Below are 21,219 nucleotides of genomic sequence, written 5' to 3'. Positions count from 1 at the left end.
TTTTAAGTGTCATCAGTTTTTTAGGAATTTTGACAGAATGATTGCATTTATTTAGAAAAATACAATAAAATCAAGAATATTATGAAATATTATTGCAATTCCAGTATGAAACGTAATTCATTTAGCAGATTTTTCAGCATCATTACTGCAGTTTTCAGTGTCACATGATCTTTAAGAAATCATAATATACCAATTTTATTATTATCATGTTCATGGAAACAAAAGTTTGGTGTTAAAATAGATGTATTGTATATAGACAGATTTTACAACACCGTTTGATAGATAGATAGATAGATAGATAGATAGATAGATAGATAGATAGATAGATAGATAGATAGATAGATAGATAGATAGATAGATAGATAGATAGATAGATAGATAGATAGATAGATAGATAGATAGATAGATAGATAGATAGATCTCATATATACATATAAAAAAAGTTGTATAGCAAATATGCCTTCTATTTTGTGAACTTGCATGTTTTGTCGAATATATGAGTGATTTTTACTTATGGATGCTCTAAATAATGCAAAAAAATAAATAAATTTGGAAATCTAATCAATAGTTTACAGAAATAAAATTAAAATGACATTTTATTCAAACACATAACTTTAAATCTATAGTAAAAATTAACTATAATTAACTATAATAAAACAAAAACCTCAGATTTTACCCATAGTTCCAAAGTTTATATTATTATAATTATTATTATAATTATTTTTTATCTTGTTTTATCTTTTCAGTGAACAAGACCGAACTTTTTTTTGTTTTTTTTGCTGCAATTGTAGTGAAGTATGAAGTAAAAACATTTATTTTTATGTGCTTGGCTATATATTTGGACGTCGTGTCTACTGTATTACCTAACATTGCCTAACAATATAAACCATAATAAAAAATCATAAAAAAATCATTTATCAGTCTTAAGGTTAAATTTCACAGGATATCAACATCATTTGGACATGGGCAAAAACTACCATTAAGCCTATAGACTTGCAGTAAAAATACAGTAAATAATTGTGTGCTAAAATCACTGTAGTCTTCTGCTCATGTACTGTGGCTCAGCACTGGTGTTAGTGATGTATTTAGTGGAAGGTTATTACATTACTGCTATTCTCATCAGCTCTGGCCACGAGCTTCACAGCCTGGTGTTTTATATACAGTATGAGAGCAGGGCATTCTGAGAGGTTCATACAGAGGGCCTTGCTAAGTTTCATACCACTTAAGATTTTCATTAGCAACATTTATTGTCGCCTGTTCTCTTGTCATTGCCTTAAAGTTATGCTCATAGTTAAGTCTCTGCTAAGAGCTCAACATGTTGCTATCTGCATGTTTAATTTGCTAAAAGAGTGATACTGTGCTTTTCAGTAGAACGCGTCGCTTGTTTTTTTCCAAACACACTTGTGAATTTCCATCAATACTCTCAGCCTGGTGTGTGTCCAGTAGCACATGGTGGAGAAACAACGCCATCCTCAAAATGCTTTTCATAATCTCTTAAACCATAACAACAGTGTTAGAAGCTCTTTGTCTGCTCTATTTATGTCTAAACATGCTGATGGTCTGGTGGTAAACACAGTTTCTCTTAAAGCAACACTCCACTTTTATTTTGAAAAATAGACTCATTTTACAGCACTCCTTAAACAGTCGGGTTTTATAATGTTTGAATCCAGTCAGCCGATCTCCGTGTCCGGCGGGAGCACTTTTAGCTTAGCTTAGCATAAATCATTGAATCAGATTAGACCATTAGCATCTCACTCAGAAATTACGAGTTTTGATAATAATTTTCCTTTTTAAAGCTTGTCTCTTCTGTAGTTACACCTTGTTTCTTTTACAGTGCCTGAAAAAAGTCTCCAGCACGCTTGCGCCACTACTTAAAATCAGCATAAAATCATTTCGCCTGCGGCAGCCAATAGTACGGCAGCAAAGTTCCTTGATCATTAAGTTTCTAGACTTACAGGCCTACAAAATAACAACTACAGAAAAGTCATTCATTCATTCATTCATTTTCTTTTCAGCTTAGTCTCTTTATTAATCTGGGGTCGCCACAGCGGAATGAACCGCCAACTTATCCAGCATATGTTTTACACAGTGGATGCCCTTCCAGCTGCAATCCATCACTGGGAAACACCCATACTTTCTCATTCACACACATACACTACGAACAATTTAGCTTACCCAATTCACCAATACCATGTTTTTGGACTTGTGGGGGAAAACGGAGCACCCGGAGGAAACCCACGCCAACAGGGGGTGAACATGCAAACTCCACACAAAAATGCCAGCTGACCCAACCAAGGCTCGAATCAGCGACCTTCTTGCTGTGAGGTGACAGCGCTACCCTCTGTGCTACCATGCCACCCACATAATAGTCAAGCTTGAAAATTTATTGAAGCAAAATAAAAAATATTACGTATTTTTGAAATTTGATGCTAATGGTCTAATCCGATTCAATGATCTATGCTAAGCTAAGCTAAAAGTGCTTACTACTTATAGTAAAACTCAACTGTAAAATAATTATCAAAAAAGTGGTGTGTTTCTTTAAATTAAATGAAGTTTTCTTTATCAAACATGTGAATTTTTTATATTGTTTTTAAGCGACACACTACACAAAACACACAATATCTGAACTACTGCTCTAGTAACACTGTAAACATTACTAACTTGTATGTTTGACCAACTTTCTAGTGGACATACGACAGTTTAGTAAAGCTGTTTTTAACTGAACAGTGTGGAACATGATTTCACATCACGCTTCCATTTCTGAACATCAGCAGAATTATTCTTGATACGTGTTTAGACCCATGAATCTCTTGTATCATGAGAATTGACGGTTGCCTCACAGACTTGGTCTATTGCCGTGTGATTTGTTTTCATCTCTGCGATTTGTTGACATCTCGATGTCTCAACTTGAGTCTGCTTTGCTCCAGATATCCTTCAGTCTGCATTCATGGCTTTTTAATGTGGACGTGTCATGTGAATGGAGTCTTTTGCAATGATTCAGTGTTGTAATTTGCTGTTTCTGTAATCTGCATGCTCTAAATGATGTTTACGTCCACAGATATGAACTTGTACCAAGGAATTATTTTGTTTGTTAATGTAAATCAATTATGAATTAGTTAATTATTTATATTATATGCAGTATATTTTAAATTCGCTTAAGTCAAGCTGTATGTTTATGTGGGGAACAGATTAAATTTAAGTCCATTACTTAAAATCTGCCTGAATAGCTGTGATCACCATTTACTTTCATTGTTCTGAATTGAGCATCTTTAAAATTCCTTCTTTTGTTTGTTTGTTTTGTTCATTCATTCATTCATTCATTCATTCATTCATTCATTCATTGCATTTGTTTGTTCATACATTCATTGCATTCAGTAGTTTGTTTGTTTGTTCATTCATTCATTTTTTTGCATTTGTTCCTTCATACATTCATTGCATTCAGTAGTTTGTTTGTGCATTCATTTATTCATTCGTTTGTTTGTTCATTCGTTCCTTTTTTTGCATTCAGTTGTTTGTTCATTCGTTCGTTTTTCGTTCATTCATTCATTCATTCATTCATTCATTCATTCATTCATTTTTTGCATTCATTCGTTTGTTCATTCGTTGCATTCAGTAGTTCGTTTGTTTGTTCATTCATTATTTCATTCATTCATTCATTCATAGCATTCAGTATTTTGTTCATTCGTTCATTCATTTTTGCATCCAGTGATTTGTTTGTTTGTTCATGCATTCATTTTTTGCATTCGTTTTTTCATTCATTCATTCATTGCATTCAGTAGTTTAATTTGTTCATTCATTCATTTATTCATTTTTTACATTCAGTAATTTCATTCTATTTTTGCATTTGTTCATTCAGTCATTCATTGCATTCAGTAGTTTGCTCATTCATTCATTTTTGCATTCATTAATTTGTTCATTCATTCATTGCATTCAGTAATTTATTTGTTCGTTCATTCCTTAATTTTTTGCATTCAATCATTCATTGCATTCAGAAGTTTGTTCATTTGTTCATTCATTTTTGCATTCAGTAATTTGTTCATTCATTCATTGCATTCAGTAATTTATTTGTTCGTTCATTCCTTAATTTTTTGCATTCAATCATTCATTGCATTTAGTAGTTTGTTCATCTGTTTGTCCGTTAATTCATTTTTGCGTTCAGTAATTTACTTGTTTGTTCGTTCATTCCTTAATTTTTTTGCATTCAATCATTCATTGCATTCAGTAGTTTGTTCATCTGTTTGTCCGTTAATTCATTTTTGCGTTCAGTAATTTACTTGTTTGTTCATACATTCATTTTTGCATTTGTTTGTTCATTCCTTAATTTTTTGCATTCAATCATTCGTTGCGTTCAGTAGTTTGTTCATTTGTTTGTTCGTTAATTATTTTTTGCATTTAGTAATTTGTTCGTTCATTCATTCATTCATTCATTCATGCTTCATTTATTCATTCATTCATTTTTGCATTCAGTAATTTGTTCATTCATTCATTCATTCATTCATTTGTGCATTCAGTAATTTGTTTGTTCATTCATTCGTTCATTTGTTCATTTTTGCATTCAGTAATTTGTTCGTTCATTCATTCATTCATTCATTCGATCATTCATTCATTCATTCATTTATTTTTTATTCAGTAATTTGTTCGTTCATTCATTCATTTGTGCATTCAGTAATTTGTTTGTTTATTCATTCGTTCATTTGTTCATTTTTGCATTCAGTAATTTGTTCGTTCATTCATTCATTCATTTTTGCATTCAGTAATTTGTTCATTCATTTATTAATTTTTTGCATTCAGTTATTTGTTTGTTTGTTCATTCATTCTTTTTTGCATTTGTTCATGCCTTCATTCATTCATTGCATTCAGTAGTTCATTCATTCATTAATTTGTTAATTTTTTACATTAAGTAATTTGTTTGTTTATTCATTTTTGCATTCATTCATTCATTCATTGCATTCAGTAGTTCATTGCTTCTTTTGTTCATTCATTCAATTTTTGCATTCAGTAATTTTTCATTCATTTATTTTTGCACTAAGCAAGCAAAATAAGCTGAACTATCACTTTAAACATTACGTAACAAGGCAAAGGTAAACACTTTTATATCCATTCTCCCCTTTAAATCCAGTCAATACACAACAGTAACATGAACCAGGGCATCTGTGGGCAGCGGGTGCATGTCCAGGCCAGCGCATCAGACATGCTGGTATTTACTGTCTGCTTTACTCCAGTCCCATGCAGGGAATGATAGCCTTCCCAACTGCTATACTGCCTTCCCATGTGTGGACGTCCATCACCTCAAATAGAGCTCACTCACCCTGGACTCCCCCTGAGAGCTCAAGAGTCCAGTTGTCCTATTATAGACTTGCCCAAGAGGACACTGAGTGGACATAAGAGCTTTTGGAAACGGTTAGACAGGGTTGCTAAGGATAGAGACCCGTCTGCCCTCTCTTTCTGACCTTCCTCACCTCCAGGTTCACATTAGCAGATGGTAAAAGGGAAACGCGCTCCAGATTCATACAGTGCTCCGAATGCTGATACTGAGACTCACACTTTAAATGTGATTAGGGAGGAGGGACTTTCCCCATATGACCACATGGATCATGCACTGGAATAACAAAACAGAAGTGATGTGTGTGCATGCATGCACTTGAGCTGATGCAGATTTATTGGTAACACATTATAATAACTACACACTATGAATCATTTATTAGGCAATAGCAAATAGTGAGTTGATTATTTGTTAAGCTTTAACTCTATACTAACAGATGTTAGTTAGCAGTTTGTAACTGCAGCTACAGATGCTGTAATCTTGACTTATAAGCACATTTATAATGTGCTTAATACAAACAAAGAGAAAATTGTCATTGCATTTGGGAATGAAGTTCTCAAGGTGAATGCGTACCTTGGCTCTAAAGGTCAATTAACAAAAAATAAGGTCAAGAATCTTGTTGTGATTCTGGAGTCAGATCTAAGTAAGTCAGCATACTATCATCTCAAAAACATTGCAAGAATTAGATGCTTTGTTTCCAGTGAGGACAGGGAAACTTGTTCATGATTTTATCAGCAGCAGGATGGATTACTGTAACGGCCTTCCCCAAAAGACAGTCCGACAGTTATAGCCCATCCAGAATGCTGCGGCCAGGATTCTGACCAGCACCAGAAAATCAGAGCACATCACGCCTATCCTCAGTTCTTAAAACTGGCCCCCAATTACATTCAGAATAGATTTTAAAGTATTATTACTGGTCTATAAATCACTAAATGGCCTAGGAGCTCAATACATTACAGATATGCTCACTGAATAGATCAGATCACTCAGACCTTTAGGATCAAATAGATTAGAAATCCCAAGAGTTCAGTCAAAGCAGGGTGAATCGGCTTTCAGCTACTAACAGCGCCCCCTGCTGCTGGAATCAGCTTCCAGAAATGATCAGATGTGCTCCAACATTAGGCACGTTTAAATCAAGACTGAACACACATCTGTTTAGCTGTGCCTTTACTGAATGAGCACTGTGCTACGTCCCACAGCTCGCACTATTATGTCTTTATTTTCTTTTTCATTCTTTTATAACATGTTTTAACACACTTTAATATGTTTTAATCTGTTTTTAATCATTATTATTATTATTTTTTAATTTCTTATATTGGTCTCTTTTATTCTTGTTTATGTAAAGCACTTTGAATTGCCACTGTGTATAATATGTGATATATAAATAAACTTGCCTTGCCTAATAATTGTACTTTCATAATTTGTGACTGATTGTTTTTTCACTACTAAATTAAGTATTATATATTATACTATAATTAAGCTTTAATTACAAACCATGTGTGTTTAAGAGTAGTCGGTGGTTTTTAAAATCATTCTGAATGAGTTAGTAAATGATTAACAAACCATTGAAATCAACGTTTATATATCTTATTATTCAGGCATATCGTAATGGTTACTGTGCTTTATTATGTACTTTATTATATATTATATGCTTTATTAACACAACATGCATTTTTGTGACCTGATCTAAAGTGAGGATTATTTGTGCTTGATAAATCCCTGATAAATGACAATTAAAGGCTCAGTATCAAATGAACAACAATGCAATCCAGTCTAAAAATACAATTTCTGCAGTTTAAACATTGCTGAACAACAGGAGTGTCAAATATATAACATACAATTCTATAAAACAACAACAATTTAATAATTTAACAATATAATATGATGCAACATTTCAGAGTTATTCATCAATGTTTAAACTGTACTGTCATAATATTTTACATAAGATTTATTTTTCATTTGATACAGTTTCGTTTGTGTGTTATCCAATGAATAGAAACGAATCAAGTTGTTTATTTTCTTTTTTTTCCAGGATGAAGTTGAGTTAATAAAGCATTTATTAACACACAAATGAACTATTAATGTATGTCTGAATAATAACATATATAAATGCTAATTTGATTAGTTTATTAAGCATTTACTAACGCATTTTAAATGATAAAAAACCACCCACTATGCTTAAATAACTGGTTTGTGAATAATGCATTATTTAATTTAGTAATGAAAAGTTAATCATCAACAAAGTATGAAAATACAGTCAATAAGCACATTACACACATGCTTATAAGTCAAGATTACAGCATTTGTAGCTGCAATTAAAAAACTGCTTACTAACATTTATTAATGTAGAGTCAACGCTTAACAGATAATGATTTCACTATTGCTAATGCTTAATGAATGGTTCACAGTGTGTAGTTATATAAAGTGTCACCGATTTTCTAATTCAAGCTACTGTATGTCCGAAACCTTGTCCTATAGGAACCAAACCAGTGCAGAAATACTGTATTCTCTGGACACTGAATATCAATAATTATTGAAAAAAAGTTTACATTTGTAAACAGATCCATATCGAGCATAACAGCTGTATTTCTTGTGTCTATTTTCTTATATAGGGTTTATATTTGTTAAAAGAGGAAGGAGCGCAACACATTTTTGCATATCAATCTGAACGCTGCTCTCAGCAGTATAGACAGGTCTAGTTGTTCATAATCAATATATCACTGCAAAGATTATATATATATATATATATATATATATATATATATATATATATATATATATATATATATATATATATATATATATATATATATATATATATATCTTATTACCTCTAATCAATAATCAAATAATCAAGTATATCAGGGCATTGAATTCCTTAGTCCGAACTCTTTCGAAGCAGTCACTTCAAAGGGTAAACATTACATAACAAGGCAAAGGTAAAAGGATTAGGGCATAGGGATGAACCCTTCCGGTTGGAATAATCTGTGGACTTCCTGACGACTCGTTTCAGTGGTTAAATATATTATTTTAAAAGCCAGTAATGTTATTTGTTATTTGCTTTATGATCTTTGAAGCCTTGCAGACATTTTACATTAAAAGCATCTGCATTGCACACGACATTGAGGGTAAAATTGGAAATTGTGATAAACACTCTCAGAAATAAAGGTAGCTTTAGGTTGTAGCTTTTCAAAAGGTACACATTTGTAACTAAAGGGTCATTATTAATACCTCAGTACCTATATATTAGTACATTTTTAGGTACAAAATGTGTGTCTTTTGAAAAGGTACCACCCCAGTGACAGCTCTTTTATTTCTGAGACTGTATAATGCAGGCAGTGTAACAGATTTTGTTTTGAAAAGCACTATCAATATTCTTGAGAGTCTGGCCTAGTACAGTGGAGAAACAGGTGTTGCTTTGACATGTGACAGATAAGATGAGATACGAAAGGTGTGCCAGAAAGAAAGGCAGGCCATTACTGTATGAAATACAAGCAGCTTCAAATAGAACCACTAAAATAACTCTGATACCGTGTAGGTGTGAAGAGCACAACCATGGTAAACTACCGTATTTCATTAATTTAGAGATGTAATATATCTGTATTTTGAATGACCAGCATTTACACATCTTTTGTTACACAGATAGACACGATATCACAGCCATATGCAGATGTGGTGTTGGGAAAGTTACATAATTAACCAATGCTCATCACAAACAACTTTTCCCACAAGCAAAACAACTCAAAAGACCCATAGTACTTAGTTATTGTTGTTCATTTATTCATTTCCTGGACATTAGAACTGAATTTAGAAATAGTTTTGAAACAAATCTTTGTGCTTAACAAACTAAATTAAATATGTAGGTTGGTGGATGTTCAGTGGAGTGAGTACGACACTGTTTGCTTACTCCACGAAAGTAAAGGAGTAAAAGTAAATAGACAGTAAAGAGGCTGAATGGAGGAGGCTCGTTCTTTATCATCTTGCTGCAGATGCTCTGTTAATCTGTTTTCTTGCTAGTGAAGCATTCAGTTTTTCCATTTAGTTTTTCCTCTTTTAAAGTACGCCATGTAAATAGCAAATGCACCATGGTGCGACACAGCTCTTAAATTGAATGTGAGAGAAGACTCTGATTGGTTTAATGCTCAATACACACTCATAACTCATTGAGACAATAAGCACAACCCTGTTAGATCATGCGTCACGGCGCAAACCTTATTTTTCTGTCCTTAAAATAGCAAAAGTAGATTCAGACACGCTCTTAATGCTTTTGCGCCATGTGCTTTAGACTTTGTGCGTGGATCGTTAAAATAGAGCCCCTAATGTTTACATTGTTTACAATGTTACGCCCGCAAATGGCGTCTTCGTATTAAAAAGCAACACGGTTTAATAGCTTACAGTGTTACAAACTGAATAAAAAGTCAAAGATATAGTTACTAAAATCCAAGGAAAGCAGTCGAGTGTTCTGACATGTTGCTATACCGTATATATGTTGACGTCCTATGACCTAGGAGTCTGTCTGGTTGGGATTGAGGGTTGGCTCCGCTTTTAATTGCTATAGGAAACACCTATCATTTACTGCAATGGACCCTTTAAAATCCTAGGGCTGGCGTTTGGAAGAAGGTTGCTGCTTGGGACTGGACTTGTTGTTTCGTTATGATATATTCAATTATTTTGTACATCCAACATTATTACACTAAATATTCATGCATACACCTACATCTGAAACACCCCGGTTTCCTGACTACTACATTTACATGTTTTTGCTTTAAGTTGGTTAAAATCGTTTCTTTAATAAATGTTGTTATATAATTTTAGCTTTTTTGGGTGTCCCTCATTTTTTGTTGCGTCCTTGTGAGCCACAGAGCATAACAATACGCTATCTATGCTACCTGTTAGCCACAAAGCCTTGTACGTCTTTCAAATCAAAGCAGGTAGCAGTACTGGAAAGACGCAAGCAGGATCTGCTTAACAACTGTGGGCAGTCTGTCATGGTAATCAGACTCCATTAGCCACTCATCCTACACTTTGAGTTTGGTGACACTGCTGTGGGTGATGCAAGGTGCTATATTTGCCTGGGCTGTTTGCGAGACAAATGACTCCCACTCAAGCCCAGCCACCATACCACAACATCCCATGTGTCCAGAGCTGCTGTGTTCATGTGAAAAGTTGCGTTTATGTAGGATCGGAGAGCTATAGACTGTGCAATGGCACTCAAGCTAGCGGTACCAAAATAGCAGACGACTATTTCTATTTCATCTGTCGCCCACTCGACACCAAACAGTCGCTCAGATATGTGCTCTCGCTAACTCCTTCCTGCGTTACAGCTCTGGCCTTGCCGGCGACTATTTCGGTAGGGTGTGTGTTCAGTTCCTGCTCCTCCAGTGCTCGCTTGAACATGGATTTCTACCCGGTTGTGTTCAGAGAAGGACATTTTGCTATGGAGTAAAACAAATATCTGACTTCACTTGGTGTGATCTGTACTATTTTTGATGTCTCTGATGAACGGACATTCAAAGGATGAAATACAGAAGCACTATAAAAGGTAAGGATAAACTTTTAACGTAGCTCAATGTATGTAAGACTGTTTGAAATTTTCCTAGTGTAAATAATTTTCCTTTCAATATTAAAAGAAGTGAAGATCTGCTCATGTTATTTTATGATAAACAGCATGTTATTTTGAAGATCTTTCCTTGAGGTTAGTCAGGACTTTATCACCGTACTGTAGATCTTCATTTCACATAAATAAAGTAACAGATGTGGGGAAATTACCCAGACTGCAAGTTGATACAGAATTATGGGCGGTGGAAAAATGTCATGCTGTCCAAGTCTTCTTGGCCGCTTAGTGCATGCCTTTACATGCGTATAAATATATCCCGAGATTTGTCCTTGGATGGTCAGTATTTGAGCTCTCTGAGATAAAATTTCAAGACAAAAAAATTTATTAATGACGTACACTACCTGACAAAAGTCTTGTTGTCAGTCCCAGTTGTAAAAGCAACGAATAATAACTTGACTTCTAGTTGATCATTTGTAAAAGTGTCAGAAGGTAGATTTCTCAGATGAATAATCTGTTAAACTGCATCCCAATGATCACAAATACTGCAGAAGACCTATTGGAACTCAAGATTCTCCCTAGAAATCAGTCAAGTTTGGTGAAGGAAAAGTCATGGTTTGGGGTTACATTCAGTATGGGGGCGTGCGAGAGATCTGCAGAGTGGATGGCAACATCAACAGCCTGAGGTATCAAGACATTTGTGCTGCCCATTACATTACAAACCACAGGAGAGGGCAAATTCTCCAGCAGGATAGCGCTCCTTCTCATACTTTAGCCTCCACATCAAAGCTCCTGAAAGCAAAGAGGGTCAAGGTGCTCCAGGATTGGCCAGCCCAGTCACCAGATATGAACATTATCGAGCATGTCTGGGGTAAGATGAAGGAGGTGTTGAAGATGAACACAAAGAATCTTGATGAACTCTGGGAGTCCTGCAAGAAGGCTTTCTTTGCCATTCCAGATGACTTTATTAATCAGTGATTTGAGTCATTGCAGAGATGTATGGATGCAGTCCTCCAAGCTCATGATGGAGTCAGACACAATATTCATTCTGTTTCCACTGCAGCATGACCACATATTCTATACTGGACATTATTTATGTTCAGTGATGAGACTTTTGTCTAAGCAAAGTCAGACCGTACTGTCCTAATTAATTAAAAATCAAGGCATGATCATATCTTATTGTGGTCAAATAAGCGTAATCTAGAGGCCTTTGCCTTTCATATGAGCCCCTTCTGATACCAAATGATCAACTAGAAGTCCAGTTATTACAAGACTTTTTTCAGGTAGTGTATTTTAGGCACATCACAATCAGTGACAGATATAAGCTATGATGAGTGCTGGTTAATAGATTCAGGTCAGAGGACAAATATGGGTTAATGAGTTATTCCCGGATCAGCCACACAGTGCGGCAGCTGAAATGAAATGACTGAATGATGACTAACTTGTGTTCTCTGGAGTGCAAATAATGGCAACAAAAATGTTTGAGTGCTTAACAACGATGTTGGCATTTCAGGTATAAAAGTATTCCCTTTTCAAAAAGTGGATCTGTTCACAGAAGACATTGTAAAAAATCCATGCATGGTTTGAAAATTCTATTGTTTTACCCAACGTTTGCCAAGGGTTATGCAGGTGGCCTGTGCATGTGAAAGGGCAGCAAGACATCTGCCTTCTTCTAAAAATAGTTAGTGTTTGGCGTGGTGTGTCTTTCTTTACTGTACATAGTCACAGCCTGGATTACCAACCACCCAGGAGGTCAAAGCAATGTATTTTAAGCGTTTAATATACAGTTGGAGTCAAAATTATTGTCCCGTTTTGTTTTTCAAATATTTCTCAAATTTACCAAAGGAATTTTTTCACAGTATTTCCTATAATAGTTATTCTTCTGGAGAAAGTCTTATTTGTTTTATTTCAGCTAGAATAAAAGCAGTTTTTAATATTTTAGAAAACATTTAAGGTCAAAATTAGCCCCCTTAAGCAGTAATTATATTCGATTGTCTACAGCAGTGGTCCTCAACCACCGGACTGTGGACTGGAACTGGTCCGTGGATAAGTTGGTACCGGGCCGCACAAGAAATCATTAATTATTTACACTTTATTTATTATCTGACTCTGAACGATATTTTATTTTGAAAAATGACCAAATTCTCTTGCTTACATCTCAGTTATTTGAGCGCCAAAATTTAACCCCAATATGTAAGAATTGTAAAGTAAGAAACAAACTTGGAAAGTTTCTTTGCTAAGGGGAAAAGGCAAAGTGAAGGACCCACGAACTGCCAAGAAATAGATCCACCACCAATTTGTCAACAAGTCTGGTGAATCCAGCATTTCTGTGCAAGAAGATAACTGCAGGAGACCACAAATGACGGCGGCCTTTTAGGTACCTTTCAGTAGTCTTTTCTAGAGTTTGCACAAGTTCATTATTTCCAATGGAGGTGCACAGCTTGTGCGCCAAAGAGGCGTGATGCGCTTGCACCTTCCAGATGCACAGTTAAATGAATGCCAGGAGCGCACATGACAAGAACTGACCAATCACAAAACACCCAAACACTGCAGTGCTTTGTAATTTTCTCGATAAATAAAAATTGTACCAGAGTGACATCAATGTTTTGTCAGCTTGTCATCCTCTGAGAAAATAGTTAATGGTCGCCTAGCAACCTATGAAACACCCCCTGAAACACCAACCCCCCATCCAGGGGGCTAATAGTTCTGACTTCAACTGTTTGAGTTAGTAGTCTCCGAATATGTTTTTTGATATCTTTGGGCAAAACTGATACATCTTCTAATTTATTGCAGGGAAATCATAATGTAATCTCCAATCTGTAGAGATGACAAAGCAAGAAGTGTCAAGCCAGGTCAGCTCCGCTTCAGACTGAAGGACTGGACATACACATTCATCATGAGCAACCAGGAGAAGCGCCACAGGACGAGCATGCAGCACCTCCGCTATCTTAATAGCTTTATGGATGAAATAGACCGTGAGGTCATGAGCCTGACTGATCGAGCTTTTAAGAGCCTATGCATTGGAGATGAAGCAATCTACAATGACTCTGAGTTTTCCCCCTCTCCAGTCAGCTGCCACAAGCCAAGGGTGGAGGATGTCTCAAAAAAGACACAGGAGAGCACATTTTCTGCTGTCAGAAAACTTGATTCTTACCACATTAATGGAGAAATTGATCTGTTGAGTAGGCCAAGTAAGTCATCCAAAGACTCCTCACTTTTTGCAGTATTTGCTGCCAAAAAGAATGGCGAGAGTGCAAAGATGACAAACGGTGACTCGTGGGACAAATCTGCTCTACTCAGCATCCAAAGAGAACTCTCAGAGTTTTCTTCAGATTATCACAGCTTGACAGCAGAACACCTTTCCCAAGCCAAGAATCATCTCAAATCAGGTGAAAAAGTCTCGGTCGAAAAATCAGGCAAGAATGAACTGATGCCCTCGGGAAAATCCTCGAAGAGCAAGCACCACAAAAACAACAAACTGAGAAAACTCAATTATATAAACTTTTTCCTCCACAGTGAGTTCAGCCCATTCTTGTCATGGAGGGATTTTAATCAATTTTCCATTGGGCCGGAGCACATTTCAGAGATTATGTTAAATGACAGATCACCTGAATGGTATGATTCACCTCTTTACAAAGAATTAACTGCAGCACATGAACACTATAAATTAAGTCTCCCCACATCAGTGGAAAAGTGTCCAGAACAAAAAGAGACTCATTCACCTAAACCACAGCTTGCACCAGTGAAATCTGCAGCACCTACTGTACTTCCAAAACCAGACAAAGAGTCTGAGCACATCCAGCGTAATATTCCTACAAAGGCTTCTCCACTTGAAACTGAACAGAGATGTAATTCGGAAAGGGCAGAACCTTGTGCTCCATGGCGAAAAAGTAGAAGCAGAGCAAAAAGTGCTGCTCCTGTGGGGCACTCCATCATAAACTCCCCAGTCTGCGAGAGGAGAAATCCTGGAGAAAGAAGTGCACAGACATTTAAAAAAGATGTGAAGACAGTCGAGGACCAGGCCTCTGCTAGTTCAACTCCTTTCAGCATTTCACAGCTGTTGACACCAGTGATACCCTCCAGACATGGAACAGGAACCTCAGAGATACTGCAAACTGTGCTTTCACCCACAGCCCTGGAGATCCCAGCAATCCATGAGAGAGATCTGCATCCATCACCTGAGATTAAAAGGGAAGGTTACAAATCTATAGCGTCAAGCTTGCTGTTCAATCTCAAGGACAACAGAAAAAGGGTTAAGACAATGTACAGCCCACCAAAGTTTAAAGGTTTGGATGTTGCAAATCAAAGTAAAGAGTCTCCTCAGCTTGAGGTGTCAAAAGACAGGCTTGAAATACCCGAAGTTTCAGATGCAAAAACTATTTCACCTGCTCGTCAAAAACCTATCATATCTCCAATGAGTCCCTTGTTGGAAAATGCAGACACTCAAAGCTGTTCTCCTGCAAATGGCAGAGTACCAGATGACTATTTGGGATTAAGTCTGCTCCAGTCTGGAAAAGCAAAATCAAACCGGAGCCCTGCAGCTAACAAGGCAACGTACCCCTCATTACAACTTTACCAAAAATCTAGTCCTGGGGAGATTAATATTAGAGCGAATGCTCAAGCTGCGGTCGACACTTGCTCTCAGGTTTTCAAAGACAAAGCCACTAAAGATCATGACACTGAGCGTAATTATCCAAGTGAATTAGAAAAAGGTGTCGAGCTCCAAAGTAAAAATATCCCCTTAGAGTCAAGGCTAAATGCCAAGAAACTCACTGTGGATTTAAATAGTGAATGTAATACTGAAAACAAATCTGGAAAAAGTCCAAATGTAAGTTTAGCAAATACGGAACAACAGATCATTAGTGAGGGTACAAGTCAAATTAAGGATAGGTTGAAAACTACAGGAGTTGTCAGTGCACAGAAAAGCCCTGTTAAAGAAAAGGAACTGAACAGAAAAGAGGCGGGAGCAAAGCATGTCTTTTCTGCACGACAGAATAACTATATTAAAAGTCAGAGATTTGTAAGTACAGATGATGATAATGATCACAGTGAGGATAGTTCTAATCCAGAAAAAGGGTTGTTAACAGTAAAGGATTATAAAAATGGTGATGACGAGCAGCCCAGGCATTCAAGGAATGCAAAAACAAAAGATGCAAGACAAAAGGAACGAAATGAAAGCATGCATAGGGAAAAAGTACTAGTTCAAACAACTGTAGATGCACCACTGCTGAAAGAAAGGGTTCATGTAAGAGGAGAGGCTACCACAGATCAGAGCAGTATTATATCAAAGAGTGGTTTGGGAGATCAAAAGGAGAATATAGGAAACCCTGACACAATGAAAGGAAACACTTTTGCAAAGAGAGCACTGTTTGCATCAATGGAACAAGAGTCTAAAAAGACAAATACTACACTCTTAAAGAAAGATGACGCTGTCATTGATAAGTATGACCTGGCCAAAATGGCTATAGAGGAAGTAATTGCTGAACGAGAACAAAAGAAGTTATGTAAGGCTGTCTCAAATTTAGAAGGTTCAATCGCTGATAGAAAAGGAGTTAGGTGTAAAGAACCTCAAGATGGTATTGAGTTACCCATCAAGACAGAAAAAGAGCTACCTTGTATATTCATGCTGAATGAGAGGGTAAAGGGTGCAAAAGAAGCCAAAGGTCAGAATACTGTATCTGCTATTAAAACAAATTGGCAGACTGTTAAAACTATGCCAGAAGACATGGCCAAACATGGTGAAAGTCATGTGTCTGAGGTAAAATTAGCCAGGCCCTGTAAGCAGGAAGAATCTATTGGGCAGTGTCAGCATTCAGAACCTATAAAATATAATGAGACAGACAGGTTGTGCTTAGACAGTAAAGAAAGCAACATAGAAAATGTCAGCAAGGGTGAAAAAATGTGCCAAAAGAAAGAGTTGATTAATAAAAATAGAAGTAATTTAAAGAAAGCTGCAATGAGTGATCATTTGGGAAATAATGATATTCGTATTGTGGGACAGTGTGAGAAAGAGTTGGGTGTTGCCCAAAAAGATAGTTCCTACAAACCTGAGATACCCCCAAGAAGAGGTAGAAGTAATTCTCAGAGTAACGAATGCGTTGGTGAAAACATAGTAAGTAAGTTAGACTTTAGAGAAGGTGATGTGACAGTCAAAACTGAGGAAATGAAAAGTAAAGAAGTTGGTAAAGTTCAGTCAAGTCAATCAAAGAATCGAGGCCCAGTGAAAGGCAATGTAACATCTCTGAAAGAGAAATATGACAAAGAAAGTAAGATGGTTGTTCAGAAAGGTCTGTCTGTTGAAGGTACATGTTCGGAAAAGTCTATGGAAGAGGGAACCCATGATAAGGCTCCAAAAGACAAAATGAAACACAAATTTGTTCCACCGAAACTTACAGTCAGTGATCCTGAAAGTGGGACTTGTTCTATTATATACAAGGAGATGGATTCAGAGAATGAAAGAATGTCTACCAACTCTTCAAGAGAATCAGAAAAAGGTGAAGAACATTCTGGTTCACAGAGGAAACGCAGTGTCATCCAACCGTCTCAAAAGGATATACATGACATTACAAACAACATGAATGAAGAACTGCAAGACGACAAGCAAGTGAATAGAAAGGTAGAGGATACTGTACGTCTGAAGGAGCTGGAGGACAAACAGAACAAATCCAAAGGTCCTTCTAAAAGCTACGTTAAAGACTTCCTAAATGGACTTCTAGGTCTTTCAAGTTCAGAAAAGCTCAAAACTGTCAGTGACCCCGAAGAAGAACTCTCTGAAACATTGTCCTCAGAGTCTTTTAAAACCGATAAAGGCAGAAAGGACAGTATAACAGTATATGATATCATTGGAAAGCGTTACTCTGTAACTTCACTAAATGGTAAACCAGCACATCACAGCAGTCAGTCTTCAAACTCAAGTGAATTCTCTCTATTACATGAATCAGAACCAGGAGCACAACCAGAAGAGTTTTCATGGAAATCTGACAACACGAAAGAAAAGATTGATGGAAAGGTAAAAGAGAATATCCAGGAACCAACAATTGATTCCTGCTCCATAAGTAACCATGAAAGTGAATCAGATATCTCTGACAGAGTAGTTTCTCCACCAAGCGATGTGGACAAGAGGGGATGGGTGCAAAGCTTGATTGAGTCAGCCAGAGACTTAAAACCAATATCACACAGTCATGGTTCCTCCAAGGATCAACAAGAAATAGGTCAACGGCTCTCTATGAAAGACCAGTTGAATGGAACTGAGAATGATGAGGAAGATCTGAATCTCTTCAAGGACCGTATCCATTCTCCAGTTCCTATACCTGGTATACCAGTCAAGAGCCCCCCACCAAACCAGCCAGCTATGCATTTCTTGTCCCTTCCAGCAACTCATCTGGTCACAGTAAAACAGAGAAAGTTGTCAGCTGGAAGTGCCTCAGTTTCTGAAGAAGAGGAACGGCGCTCTGCTGTGAGCACTTTATCTGAGGGCCTGGATGGCTATGAAACAAGTGGAGGGGATCTGATGGAGGAAAACATCTCTAGTACTGCGCCAACTGAGGAATCCAATGAACCCAGTGAGAGGTCTGGTTCAGCTTGCAGTGGAAGTGGCCAGAACAAGCCACCTGTTGTACCACCAAAAACTGAAAAAGCTTTACGCCGAGCCATGAAGCTCACAACTAGGAGGATACAAAAAGCTGAAGCTAAAAGCAAATCTGAGCGTAAAGGCCGGAGCGGTGACAAAACTGTCAAGGCTGAGAGGAGGCACCATAGCACTGATCACAGATCCCTCAGCAGTGATAGGATCAGCAGCAAACACAGTGAGCATTTCAATCACACATTTGAGCCTAAATCTCAAAAAACAGAGAAGCATGATAGACATCGTAATGATCCAAACAGCCAGAGCATTGAGGGGAATGATCCTAGCAAGAAACTGGACCATGCAACTAAAGTTGAAGTCAAACAAACCAGTCAAACTGGTGACTCAAAGAGTCATAACCCTGAAAATCAACATCAACAGTGCACATCAAACCATGGGGATCGTTTGGAAAATGGCAATGTAAGTAATGACAGTGACAGACTGGGTCGAAGGAATGAGAAATACTTGCCCAAAAAACTAGAGCGTAGGACTCAAAGTCTGGACAGATTTCTAAGGGATAAACATGAAAGCGTGTCAAGTAGCACTGGGGAAACTGCTGGTGTCAATTCTGAGTTTTCAACAAAAGGATCACAGTTGTCCACTTCAGAGGCATCACCTTTGCACCACAACAGCATTGAACATACTTACACATCAGCCAATCATCTTGTAACCCAGTCCTTCCCAATCACCCAGAGGAAGCTTTTACAAGACCCTGATTCAGGACAATACTTTTTGGTGGATATGCCAGTGCAGGTTAAAACGAAAACGTTCTTTGACCCAGAAACAAAGAGTTATGTGCAACTGCCAGTCCAGTCTCCTGAGCGGCAAGCTCCACCAATGGAGGTTATGAACACACCATCACTTATGGTGTTTCATGGCTTTGTTCCAGTGCCTGTAGCATCCCAGAAGTCTGTTGTCAGGACTCAAGGGTCTGTGATTCCTCCTGATGACCAGGAAGACTTTGATACAAGCATGAAACAGATGCAGGGAGACTTTTGTCAGATGCAAAATGAAGAGATAAATGCTTACATTGAGCCTGTGTATATAGCACAAGAACATACACCTGAAGAGGAAATTGATAGTGTGAGATGACAACATCCAGACTGAACCAGTCCAGAGATTGAATGTGTGATCGAAATCAGGGATTTGTGTTGTTTGTTTCCAACTTGCAGTCTGGTGTGAAGCGGAAAAGTGTTTGTATGCTGTTCTTTGTGTATAGTACAGTACACCAGATGTGGATTGTAAATGATTATTGAAGTAAGGCAGTATTCTAGTTCTCGTACTGTTGGAAGCACTTGTCTATTTATAACAGAAGGTTGGAATTTTGTGCCTTACCAAAAGTAGTTTTGCTTTCTTAAGAGAAATTTTGGCAAATTAATGCATTTGTTTTGATACATCTTTTATTTTTCAATGCAGTATTTAGTCTGCATCAGATTAAAGTGATATACACATACAGTAGGTGTTTTTATGCTTAAATTGTATGTATTATGCATCACTTTTCGGGGTATTTTTTTGGAATGAATTAGTACATTTAAATGGATCGTTGCTTCAGAAAGAACCATTCCAATAAAGCATCATCAATAAGAAACTGTCTAATTAATTTCATGCTGATGTTTTATCTGAAGACCCTTGTTTACACCTGGTATATGGATGCATTTTTTTTATACTTTATTTTTATTTCTCCTTTTTTTTTAAAAGAAAAAACAAGGAAAAAAGATACATATAATAGTATGTATTTTATATAGTATGTTATTTTATAATAATTATTAATAATAAATAAAATAAGTAGTACAACAAAACACCGGAACTTAAATGATCAGTTGACTGGTCGCATATTTCCTTACAGGTCACATTAACAAATACATATAGAAATCAGATTACACTGTGTAAAGGCATAAGTACAATCCATTTCTCCCAATATTATAGGTATTTGTCCATTTGTAGTTTTAAAGAAAAAGTCATCCTCTCCATATTTTCAACATTAGATATGATATCCAACCATTCAGATTTTGTAGGGGGTTCCAGTTGTAGCCACTTTCGAGTCACAGTTTTCTTACTGGTTGCTAGGAGTATTTTTAATAAATACTTGTCTTTTACCGTTAAGTTGGCTGCAGTATTTCCCAGATAAATTGTTGTAAAAGAAAAATCCACATCATCACCAAAAATATTTCGTATTACTTGCATTACGTCCTGCCAGTATGAGTGAATAGCTGTGCAACTCCAAAAATATGTGAAAGTGGTTTGCCAAGTCTTCTCCACATTTCCTCCAGCACCTGTCCTTCTCCCGTGTTTGCATGCATGTTAACTTGGGGGTTATAAAGTATCTGGTAAGATTCCTATATGGATGCATTCTTGTTGTATACATAGCTAAATAGAGATGCAAACGGGGTATAAATGGTTTGAGCTTGTCCTCTTTTAAATGCCATCAAAATGATTTGGACTGTTGGACTTTTGGATGCTTTTACAGTGTTCGGTTGAATGTGTTAAAACAGTCACAAATGATACCCTACTTTCCAGACGAAATTTTCACTTACCCGTGTTTCCATTTTGTGTTTTTATAAAGAAAATGCATTTACCTTCAATGGAAAAAACAGACATAAATTGGAAGATGTTTACCTTGTCTATGCTTGACGCAACTGACCAAACTCTTGAAACCATATACAAACAGAGCCAGAGGAAGCCAGATTTCAGATCTGCAGAACAGTCAAAAAGTATTGT

At 36.7% G+C, this 21,219-nt stretch overlaps 1 protein-coding gene across 1 annotated transcript; it reads left to right on the top strand.

Annotated features, from left to right (window-relative positions):
- The first annotated feature begins 10,405 nt into the window (after positions 1–10,405).
- LOC130238272 (uncharacterized) lies at positions 10,406–20,089 on the top strand. The gene is made up of 2 exons (XM_056469223.1): positions 10,406–10,865; positions 13,671–20,089. Exon 2 carries the CDS (start codon positions 13,774–13,776, stop codon positions 19,591–19,593), a length of 5,820 nt encoding a protein of 1,939 aa, XP_056325198.1. The 5' UTR covers positions 10,406–10,865; positions 13,671–13,773; the 3' UTR covers positions 19,594–20,089.
- The last annotated feature ends 1,130 nt before the right edge of the window (positions 20,090–21,219 follow it).

This window comes from Danio aesculapii, chromosome 12 (genome assembly GCF_903798145.1).
Source record: "Danio aesculapii chromosome 12, fDanAes4.1, whole genome shotgun sequence".
Lineage (NCBI taxonomy): Eukaryota > Metazoa > Chordata > Actinopteri > Cypriniformes > Danionidae > Danio > Danio aesculapii.
The sequence above is the reverse complement of the archived record's forward strand: the minus strand, read 5'-3'. Positions and strand labels throughout refer to the sequence as shown.

Coding starts and splice junctions, on each gene's coding strand:
- LOC130238272 (XM_056469223.1), top strand. CDS start 13,774: ATGAGCAACCAGGAGAAGCGCCACAGGACGAGCATGCAGCACCTCCGC.